Source organism: Gastrolobium bilobum, unplaced genomic scaffold (genome assembly GCF_033153095.1).
Source record: "Gastrolobium bilobum isolate Gb01-03AN ecotype WA unplaced genomic scaffold, APGP_CSIRO_Gbil_v1 utg10055, whole genome shotgun sequence".
Lineage (NCBI taxonomy): Eukaryota > Viridiplantae > Streptophyta > Magnoliopsida > Fabales > Fabaceae > Gastrolobium > Gastrolobium bilobum.
This window is the reverse complement of record NW_026895634.1, coordinates 140201-152464: the sequence shown is the minus strand read 5'-3', so window position 1 is coordinate 152464 and position 12264 is coordinate 140201. Positions and strand designations below refer to the sequence as shown.

Genomic DNA, 12264 nt, shown 5'->3' with positions numbered 1-12264 from the left:
AGTAAAGTGACAGAGATGAGTTTGTCTGCTAATCAAGAAAGAGCTGAAATGGAAAAGAAGAAGTTAGTCTGGAAGGTAGAAGGTTTCACTCAAGAATCTAAGGTGGTGAGGGGAGGACCTGTTGATCCTGCAAAGCTAGTGGTTGAACTTGCTCCAATGGAGATTAGGACATTCTTTATTGACTTCAATCCCCTCCAAACAATTCCTGAAGCTGAAAATCATATGGCAATGTATCAAAGCACCCGGAAGAGCAGCATGACACACTCACTCTTTTAATAAGGGTTGTTTTGTAATTTTGTCATATTTTTCCATCAAAATTTTATCTCAACCAAACATGGACTTAATATATTTAACTCAATTTTCCCGGTTAAATTTCGCTCCAACCAAACAACTTTTTTTTAACTTTCCTACTTAACTCATTTCTCCACCATATTCCTACTAATTCTATTTTCCTAGTAAAAAAAATTTCTCCCGAACCAAACGCCCCTTTAATGACAAAGCAATCACAATCCAACCAGAAGCATCAAGTCCCATAAAATTTTAAGGTTATAAACCCAGGCACTCAGAAACTTAGAGATTGTAAATATTTGTCAAGCTCCCGCGAAGATTGACCAATAATAAAGAATTATTGAGCAGTTATCAATCTGGACGTAGGTTACAACGGAAATGATCGAACTAGAATAAATTGAGTTTGCACTAATGTCAACCCTTATTTTTAAATTATAACGATTTATTTATTTTCTCCTTGATATCTTTTACATGCCATTAGAGCTGTCAAAATGGGCCAGCCCGTCCCATTTGGCCCTAGCTCGTGTGGGTTAAAGCCAAAAAGCCCGCAGGGCCAAATGAACTTCAATAATCAAGGCCCGCATGGGCCAAAAGTCCTATCGGTTCGAGCCAGCCCGCGGGCCATCCAAAATTATAATTTCACAATTTTTTTATCATATTCAATACATTAAAAAATATTTTAACAAATACATTTTTAACACTTTCTTAACATATTTTATACAAATTATAAATTTTTATAATTTAAATTTTTAATAAAGTAAGATTTGTACATAAATATACAAGTGGAAATGTAAACAAAATTTTAATATAAGTAAAAATTTAGTTACTGCTTTTACTAAATTCATTATTAAATGATGCCATCAAATAAAGATTTTCTCATCGGGAGTAATAACATAATACAACAATTATACTGGAAAACTAAAAGTAATGATAGAAAAATTATCTTAATACCAGTATCGAATAAATGCTCTTAGTATGTCATATATTTGAAAGTAAAATAATTGATTTTCTTTAATTACTATTGTTACAAAAAAAAATTAGTTATTATTATCCACAAAATTACTAAAGTGCATTGTATACGATATGTTTCAATACAAATTTGGATGTATAACATGCTTAGATGTCAATAGAAAATTTTATTTTTATTGATGCGCAGATGAAAATCTCTGTTAAAACATATCACTACAGAAAAATTCATTTTTGTTGTAAAATATTATGGAAGAACTTTCACATGGTTCATAACATTTGACTCTTTATTTCTATGACCTTTGATATATTCTATAATCATCACGCTAATGGTGTGTTGAATTGTAGAATACATCCAAAGGGGTATTGTAAAATATTATGGATGACCTTTCACATAGATTATGGATTACCTTTCACATGAATTATGGATGACATTTCACATGAATTATGGATGACCTTTCATATGGTTCATAACATGTGACACTTTGTTTTTTCATGACTTCCATGTTTAAAAATGCATCTAAGAAAGGTCATTATATAGGACTCTTTGCTCATACATATTCTTATTTTATTCTTTCTTTTCTTTTTTTTTGACACTTTATTTTCTTTTCTTTCATATTTCACTTTCTATTAAATTCTCCATCAAAATCTCAATAATTTTTACTTATATTTACAAATAATTTTTAAATAATGAAAATTTTGATGAAAAAAAAGTTTGGCCTGCGGGTCAGCCCTTTGTTTGAATAGCTTATCATTAACTAAATGTTCTAAAAAGTCATTACCACATTGTTGGGGAACCATTAACTAGTTGGGGTCATGGTTAATATACCTACACATTCTATACTAAAAAAAAAATAAAAAAAATATACCTACATATCAATACCTACATATGCAAAAATATACCTACACATCAATACCAAATGTATTCACAGGTTCTCAAATTTTCCAATTCTAATATCTACTAATAAGCCAGATTCTGATCACTCAGCAGCACGAGTGATAGGCAGCAATATTAATAGGAATTTTCAATTCTAATATCTACTAAAAAGCCAGTTTCTGATCACTCAGCAGTACGAGTGATAGGCGAAAATATTAATAGGAATTTCCAATTGTAATATCAAATAAGCCAGTTTCTGATCACTCAGCACTCAGCACTCAGCAGGACGAGTGATAGGCAGCCCCTCCTCAATATTAATAGGAACCATTTATACAAAAAAATAAAAATAGGAACCACCGACCGTTGAGGGGCAGCAAAGGCGTCTGACACTGGTATCTGTTCACCAGTGTTAGTAGTAGCAATTCAGCAAGCACTATGAGTGCCATGCCCCAAGAAATCGGAAACAAACAAAAACAATAACCAGCAAAACCAGACATATGTTGAAAAAGTCATCCAACTCACTGATTTTGCAAAGCACATCGTCATGTATGGATACAGAACAGCAGCCATGACAAAACCAATAATGATGGGATGCTTGTGCTAAAGATCCTTACCACAATCAGACATTGTAACGCCCCGTTCTAGAACCGGATTGTTATCATTGCGTACGGCATTAAGCGCAGTTACAATCACATTGGTTCAATTAGAAAACCGGATAAATTTTTCCTTTTTAAACAAGCCGGATTTAAATAACCAAGTGCGTGATCATAACTATATATACTTCGCGGAATAGTGGGACTAAACTTAATATTATATTCTCATTCTACTTGACAATACGTCGTTAAATGTCTTCATCACTTTAATTATCAAACTAATTCTGAACTCCTTTTATGATTCCCATCTTCTACTATGTTATAGGAATTTTCATTAGCTACGCGTGGGTTTAAACCGCGCTCAAATCGGAGCACCGTAGCCAAAGTTATGCATTTTCTAAGAAAAGGGTGCGAAATCTCCAGAACCCCGCGCCCGTAGCGTGAGATCCACGCCCAGAGCGTGGGAAAACAGAAAGTTGGCGCCCCCAGCGTGGGAGTGGCGCCCTTAGCGTGGATGCTACTGTCTGATCCCGTAATTTGGCGCCCCAAGCGTGAATCTGGCGCCCCAAGCGCCATCCACAGGGCTGGGTGACCCAAAACAAGGTCATTTAACCTACCTATGGTTTTCCACTCATAACTTGAGCTATACTCACTCAAATTACACCATTTTGGTCTCTATGGAAAGCTAAGAGAAATTTCTACAACTTCTATAGAGACATCAAAGTCCAATTCCATCACATTGGGTATGAAAATTGGTCAATCGGACAGGATGTATTTGTTTTCTCAACATTTCCCAATTTAAACAAAAGGTACCTAATTGATTCTCAGCCCAACCAATTCAATAACTCAATACATAACAAGCATGCATATATTGAATTTCAAGTAGGCATCATTTACAGTACATATACATTACGAATCATGGAACTTAGCTTACAAAACACTATGATCATTCTCTTGGCTCCCATCAACAAAAGAGATGACCAAAGGCATAAGCATAGGCTAAGTTCATTCCGATATACCAATCATCAATCTATCATTGCCTATTAATTACAATTATATACATGTGAGCTACAAAACAACATGTATAATCTCAAAAATGCAACACTTCATGCATATGCTAATCCAGATATGGCCACTTGCCACCAGAGGCTCCTGCAGCATCCTTACCTGAAAGGGGGTCCCCACAACACGGGGTGAGATATACGAATATATCCAGTAAACCAGGGGTCCTTGGAGCATCTCTCCACCCCACAGTTCCATATCAGTGTAATAGCAATAACAATAATAATGCAGTAAATACATATCTATGCAAAGTGCAATAACATCTCCAGGAGAAATCCCTCGAGCTCTCAAGCTGTCCTAAGGAAACTCAGATGCAAATAGTCCTACTCGCCAGCTAACTACCAAGTATGATTTACGCATCGTCATGCCACATACCAACATAGGGAAACACCATCCTATGCCACACCAAATGCATACACATACGTATAACAAAGCATTACACTATTTTATTGCATTTATATACACTATAATCACCACTACCCTTTCAGGGCTTGTGGAACAATCAAGGGAATTACACTCAAGGTCCGAAGGCTTACCTCAATGCTTCAGTCAACCTTTGTTCACCACCAACAGGTTCCACAGTCAGTCAATTACAATACTTCACTTCTTAAACAAAACCTACACAAGGTTTAATGCAATCAACACATATTGCATCCAATAACATCTCATAGCTATCAACCAAGCTATACAATTCATACCAAACATAAGCATGAACTCACCTATCCAATGGAGCTAATCAAGCTCCATAGCTTGCTCCAATGGTTGATCACTCACGGTTGGTCCAAATGCCTCAATCCTAGACAACACCAAGGCATAATCAACAACCAACCAAACCAAACCATTTATTAACAATGCAAGAAATCCAATATCAAGCATCATATTCTTGCCATTTTACAAATATACTCATTTAGCTATCTAAACTCATTTTCACCGATTAAACGCAGTTCCTAGCATTTTTCACAACATGCTCTAAGTTCCATTCTTCCTAGAACATAGCTAACTTAACAACATTCCATCAAAACCCTAAAACACTATTCATAAACCCTAACTCATGCAATCTCAAGGAATCATGAGGTTCAAGGGTTAGAATCTTACCACCAATGGTTGCACAACCAAGCAAGGAGCGTTCCTCAAGCTCCCATGGAGGTAGAAATTCCCAAAACTCCAAAATCTCACAAAGGGCCGAATTTTTGAGAGCCAATATCCCTCTCCACAATGCTCCCCACTCAAAACTAAGCTTGGATTATGAAATAGGGGAAGATTTAGAGTGGTTTAGGCTTTTGAATCACTCCAATCGGTTGGGATTTGCTCCCCCTAGGTTCTCTCTCCCTCTTCTCCTTCATTTCTCTCTTCTTCCTCTCTTCTTTCCCTCTGTTTCTGTCGACGGGTTTCCGGGGGGAAATGGGTTTTCTTTAGTTACTTTATCACTTAACATAGGTTAAGTAGTAACATGTGGGTATTAGTTCATCTATCTATTCAACTCCATTAATTACCAAACTTTACCCAAAAGTCTGGAATATTATTCTAGGAATATTTATATTTTTATCTTTATATTTTGGGTACTTTTGCCTACACCCATTTATACCCCTTAATTTTCACTGAGTACACTTTTTAACTCCAAAGTGACTCAGATTCATTTCATTAAGCCTTATACTTAATTTTACTCACTAAAACATGCTTAATTATTTAATTACATGTAATTTGCTAATTAATTAGGTTAGGACTATTATAGACATGATCCAAAACAAGAAGGTGAAACACGAGCCCAAACATCTGTGCTATGCTATTGCCAATTTCCCCAATTGATCTCCTGAAATCGTTCGAAAAAATGTAAGCATGAGAGAAATTTAAAAAAAAGAGTACTTTTACAAACAGAGAAACTGAATGTAGCATAAAAACAAAGACCGATTGCATTCATTTCATCTGTCGTTTTGATGAAAAATAAAGATCTTGATAGATATAAAAAAAACTAATGAATTTAAAATTGTTTCTTTGGCCAAATTCTCGATTAGAAGATTTAGCTTGTATAAATTGCTATTGGTTTGATACGCATAATGGAAGTCGTTTCAGTATAATAAGGATATGTATGTATCCATGATTTAAAATTTGGAAATCTATTACATTTTCTGTTATTTACCGTAACATATATAACATATATGATTATGATATATGAACAAAAATGAATACCTACATAAATGCGCGCGCATTATTTCTATTCTCAAGCATTGATCCTAATTCAATACTATATCCATTCGATCAAAAATGAATCAACAAAATCGTCTTTTTTTTTAGCATCTAATTTTTGATTTTATGAATCTATATAAATATAATTTTTATATCTATTTGTATTGATTTCCTATTATATAGGAAGTTTACAAATGATAACAAGCTCCCGTAAAATGCGCAAGAGGAAAAACAGAAATGACCAAAACAAAAAATCAGTAACAAACAGTAACAGAGAAGATAAATGGAAAAAGAAAAAAAAATTCTATCTTTAATACCCCTCAAGACGGAGAGTGGATATTTGTGACACCCGTCTTGGAAAGCAAAAAGTTGAACTGTGTGGGATGCAAGGCCTTGGTGAGTAAATCTACAAGTTGGTTGGAGGAATCTACAGGAAAAGTTTGCAATGATCCTTTTGAAATGTGTTCCCTAATTAAGTGACAGTCGATTTCAATATGTTTCGTACGCTCATGAAATACTGGGTTTGCAGCAATGTGTAGTGATACCAATATAGGTTGTACAATTGTGAAAAAAATGTGTATAATGATTTGTTTGAATATATTGTTGAGCTTTTCATATATCAAAGTTTGAATAAAATGGTAATTTAAAAATAAAAAAGGGCCATTATCAAAAAAAATTGTTATACTCAAATTACACCCTCTTAAGTATAAAAGCCACATTAACATTTAAACAAAAAAATTCTTCATTTTTTTAAGAAAATAAAAGAAATAAAATATTCATGCTTTGATAATACAAATAAGCACTTTAGATAAGCCCAATATATAAATTTATTAGCTTTGACGAAACTTATCTCATAAACTCTTTCCACACGTATTTATACCCATTTTAATTCCTTTGTTTGAATAGCTTATCATTAACTAAACTTTTAAAAAAGTCATTACCACATTGTTGGGGAAGCAAAGCAGTACCATTAACTAGTTGGGGTTAACAACAAGACACAAAAGCACAATACTTCTAATTGAGTTATATGCATGGTTAATGAGAACCTCCAAATCATGATATATGCAAAAATATGCCTACCATTTATTTCCGGTCTCCTTCCATGAAAATATACAAGAATCAATCAATATGAGAGACATTAACTCCCTCCTTACTTTTTCACCTTCATCTACTTGACTATACACAAGATTAACCAAAATGGCAGCAGAGATATCAACCATGTTCATGAACTAGACTTTAGCCTTGCCTAGAAAAGAAGCTAAAAAAATCTTAAACAAACAGGAAATGACAATATCCACCTATAAATTATTGGAAATTTAGATACGTAAATTAAATCTCAAATATTTATTAATTGTTAGTTATCTATCCAAATGAACTCCAAACATAATTATTTAACAAGTCACCTCAAGAACCATTATTCTAGGAAAAACAAAAAACCAGGATTGGGCAACAACACCCAATAATAGAAGAAATATAGAGCTTTAGTTTCACCTCTAAGAAAATGACATAGCATTAAAACCAGACAGCCACTAACTAGAGGCCAGTTTTGCTGGGATTTATAAGAGCTGCAGTGTATACATTTTAATTATTCTTATTACATTTGAGATTTGCCATTAACCATCTTAATTCACAATGTACTATTGCTATGTCAAAGCTTGCTACATGGAAAACCAAAGCAATCGCCAAGGACTTGGGATAAATCTACATTTGGAAAGTGGTGGTGGCTACTAAGAATGTAGGTCCAAGCTTCATGAAGAAACTCCATATGGAAGAAGAGCAGCAGCCACAACACGACCTTCTTCATTCAGTATGTTGAAAGTTGATGATGCATTTCTCTGGTAATAACAAATAAATCATGAAAATATTCAAAATTCAAAGAGAAGCAGTCAAACTGGTAGTGGTCATTTTGGTTGGCTTGTTCCTTATACCATTTAGAATTATTTTATGAGAACTATGCTATAGATCAATTTTAGGCTACCATTAACATATATTAAAATCGTTGTTCAATAATTAAACACCATTGCAAATTATCTATAACCACTAAACATTAAATGGTTCAAGCAAAATGGAAATTCCACAAGATTCTCTCCATTTAAAGTCCTACCCAGGACAATACCACAAATGACTTTGCAAACATATATTTCCAAGGATTTAATATTGATCCACAGTTCAGTATAAGACTTTTTAACACTATCATCCAATTATTTGTTGCCACATCATTAGAAGAGTTCAACGTATAGTTCTTTGCGTAGTTAAATTCTTTCAATGATGTGATAACATATGATTGAATGATAATATAAAATAGTTTCACTGATAGTATATCAAAATTACACACTTTCCTAATCATTTGTGCTATCATGCTTGAATTCTCTCATCAGCCATTTTGTACTTTGATTCTCTCACTATCTGACATCACATTTTCAAACCAAATTTTAGACAAAGTTTGTCAGGTATTATCTTAATGCGATCCCATAAAAATCTTCCCCGAGGGGAAAAAAAAGATTTATAAAACTTTTGGGATTTAGGGTAGAAAAGATGGGACTCAGGCACCCTCTATCTTGTTCTAGTCCCTAGCTTTCAAAATCTTCTAAACAAGGTTAATAGTTCCCATTTCCTCAGTGTACTTGTGTCCTAAGGATCCATCTGCTTGTTTAATTTAGATTACTTTATTAAACATAATAATGAATACTAACAAAGTCATGCACAAATCTCATATATCAAAGCAATCGTCTATACCGAGTCAACAGCTTCTAACTTCATGCCAGCAGACCGAATAAACCGTCTAATTTCAGGATCTACAGGTTGAATGTTCCTTCCACAGCCAAGAATCAAAATCTCTGAGAAATAATTCTTCCAAGTGTCAGCTACTATGGGTCAATTTGATAGGTGATCATAGCATCGATTTAGTAATATAACAACAAACAGTTTCTTGTAATTAGTTCAAAGTGATTAGTGATTACCTAAAAGACACAATAAATCCAAAGAGAGAGAACAGTAGAAAAGAAAATTATATAAATTCAAGAAAAAGTGAAATGCCATTACTTCGATTAATTTGCATTAATTGTGACAGTGGGATACCTATCAGCTTTAAGGTCCCATCTAAACACTAAGAAACTAAAAGTGCATGTATAGGGACCATCAGTCTTCAATATAGCAACCACTTGCCCAGTGAATTAAAAAGCAAACCATGAATTCAGTAATTTTTCATCTATAGAATTACACATTACGAAGCATCCCTAAAAATTACCCAAATAGGAAATCTATGAGGAAAAATAAAATTGAATAAGAAAAAAAGGGAAAACCACAAAGTCAAGTAAAAAAAAGAATGGCAAAACTAAAAAACCCAACCTGGAATTGGACGAACAATTTGGAAGAACGATAAGCTGCAACAAGGAAAAATATGACAACAAATAAGATAGTCATGCAAGACAAATAATAGATATTCCCCTAATAGAGCAGATATGGAACTGGAATGTTATAATGCATTCACTTCTTGCTGTTTTTGCCTGTCACATAACTATCACAATGATGTTCACATCCTTTTTATCAGAGGGGATAATTAGTCAGATAAGTCATTGCCATTTAGCAGAAGTTATCATCCATTTCTCATATTCTCCAATCTAATGAGATACAAAATAAAGAAGGATAATGAACGCATTATAAGTACTCTCCACAAAGGAATTTAACACAAAATTTAAAACAGGATGTAGTAGTCAAAGATTAAAGAAAACAATAGGTCCTACGAATATTTATTTTAGTAAATAGAATTTTTTAGGGAAAAGCAATTAAAATTAGGGGGTATCCTCCAAAACAAAGTAAATTGGAGAAAATAAAGAACGACAAGAATCAGAAATTGTGCATGCCACCATCATTTTACTGCCCAGTTATTCACGTGCCTGAACATGAGAGAGCATTTCATTTCACTAGGGGTTGAATAGATTTTGACAGAAGTGCTTATCTGCCAAGCTCTTCGCTCATTTCTGGTTTGGGTAGTTGCATCACAATTCTCAAGCTAACCTATGTGGTTGCTAATTTTCTCCTAGGTGAGGGCGAACCGGAGCAGTGGTAAAGCTGTTCCTTTGTGACTGAAAGATCACAGGTTCGAATTCGGGAAACAACCTCTTTGCAATTATTTGTAAAGGTAAAGTTGCGTACAAGGATTTCCCTCACCCCACACTCACTAGTCGGGTTTAAATGGAGAGTGGTTTGGTTTGCTTGGTTCTGTTCAGATATGAAAGTTGTTTTCTGCCTCATTTATTTGTGTTCCACATAATTTGATATCTTTTGGCTGATTGCTATATTGGTGGTTTTCTTGCATACAGAAGTGTTGCACAGTTCTTCCTTTGATTGGGAGTGGTGTTCTGGGTGAAGCTCGCATTACTTTCCTCTAAGGTGTATCAACTAGCAAGGTCAAAGGCTTTTGGGAGCTATCTTCCGAATACACAACATTGACTTTGTGTCAATAAAAAAGTGCTAGTGGCCTAAATCCTAGATGGGTTGATTTTGGGTTATATTTTTGTTTTTCAATATTTTACGTTGAGAGAGAAAATTAAGAATGTGTGAAAATACTCAGGAAGGTCTTATTATGGTTGGGTTAATATTAGTTAAAAAAAAATATATATTATATGTCTTCAAGCTTCAAAGGCATCTTTTCATTTACAGAATTTGGATTTGCATTACCATGGTGGAACAGACTACCGCTCCTTTCTTTCTTCAACTTTAGATATAAAGCCGCAGGACGAAAAAAGTACACAAAAAGGATAAAATTACCAAAGTTTCATGATAGAAAACTTGAAAAGTTAATGCACTTAAGGAACAGGATAATACAAAAATGCTTATTAAAAGAAAACCAAGACTACTAAAGGATAGGGAGGAGAAACAAGGGACATAGAACAAACAAACCTATCAGCAGATATCTCTGAGAACTTCTTTGGTTTCCAAGACAAGAGCAAATTTCCAACACAAAGCAAGCTTCCTTCATATTCAACCCCATTTACAGTAAACCCTGTATCATTATACCTAAAAAATTGGGGAAAGAAAAAGGAAATTACAACCATGTCAAGTCCTTGCAGCAATTAACTGCTATAATACAATGCTAGCTAAAAGTATTCACATTCAACTCTCTTCCTTGAACCCCATATTAAAACTAAATTTAAAACACCCCATTTTGCAGAATGAAAAGAAAAATCCAAAAAAAGGCAGAAAGAAACAAAGACATTGCAACTATGTTAAGTCCCTGCATCAAACATTTGCCATGACACGATGTTATCCAAGACTTATCTAGAAAACCCATTTCACATTCAACTTTCTACTTTGAATCTCCATAATTAAAAAAACTTAAAGCACCCCATTTTCACATTCAACTCTCTTCCTTGAACCCCATATTAAAACTGACTTAAAAAACAAATTTTAAAACACCCCATTTTGCATAATGAGAAGAAAAATCCAAAAAAAGGCAGAAAGGAACAAAGAAATTGCTATAACATGATGTTATCCAAAAGACTATTCTAAAAAACCCATTTTCCCATTCAACTTTCTACCCTGAATCCCCACAATTAAAAAAATAATAAATTAATTAAAGCACCCCATTTTCGAGAATGAAAAAGAAAAAAAAGAGAAAAAAAAGAGGGTACCCTTGAAATCGAAGCTGTTCGTCAGGGACTTGGTCAATGAGGTTGATCTGATCGTACAAAGAGAAAGCGCGTCGAAGAGAGGGCAATGCATGGACATGGTTGTTGGGTTTCAATGGCTCCTTCCGCAAACTGCGTATCAGATTCGGAAGCGCAGTTACTGCTCTTTGCCTCACCGCCATCTTTCTCCTTTCTCCTTTCTCCTTCCTCCTTCCTCCTCTCACTCAGTTCCCAACACCCATTATCAATGTCTTGAGTAAATTTTTAATCCTCCTTTCATAAAAAAATTAAAAATATCTGAAATTATCTGACGTTAAAAAATAGAGAAAGAATTTATTTATAAAAAAAATATTTGTCGTTTTAAACGAGAGTAAATTATTTTTATTTACAGTTACATTTTAATCGTTGTTTTCTAATTTAATAATTATAATTTATTTAAAATTAATAATTAATTAATAAATATAATTTAATAAATTATAATTATTAAATTAATGGTAATCAATAATTAAAATATAGTTGTAAGAAATTAAAAATAAAAATAGATTATAAGTAAAGAAAAAAGTATATAATGTTATTTTAAACAATTTTATCTAATGTGTATCGAAACCATGTTATTTTGAGTTGAAAAATTAAAAAATTAAAATAATAATAATTTCTGCTCCAA

The 12264-nt window shown here is 33.6% G+C and overlaps 1 protein-coding gene across 1 annotated transcript; it reads right to left on the bottom strand.

Moving 5' to 3' along the window:
* Positions 1 to 7390: 7390 nt before the first annotated feature.
* LOC133285635 (uncharacterized) lies at positions 7391 to 11842 on the bottom strand. Its single transcript, XM_061482886.1, has 5 exons — positions 11604 to 11842; positions 10873 to 10989; positions 9319 to 9353; positions 8707 to 8807; positions 7391 to 7805 (listed from the first exon to the last, which is right to left on the bottom strand). Exons 1-5 carry the CDS (start codon positions 11780 to 11782, stop codon positions 7719 to 7721), a joined length of 519 nt encoding a protein of 172 aa, XP_061338870.1. The 5' UTR covers positions 11783 to 11842; the 3' UTR covers positions 7391 to 7718.
* Positions 11843 to 12264: the final 422 nt, after the last annotated feature.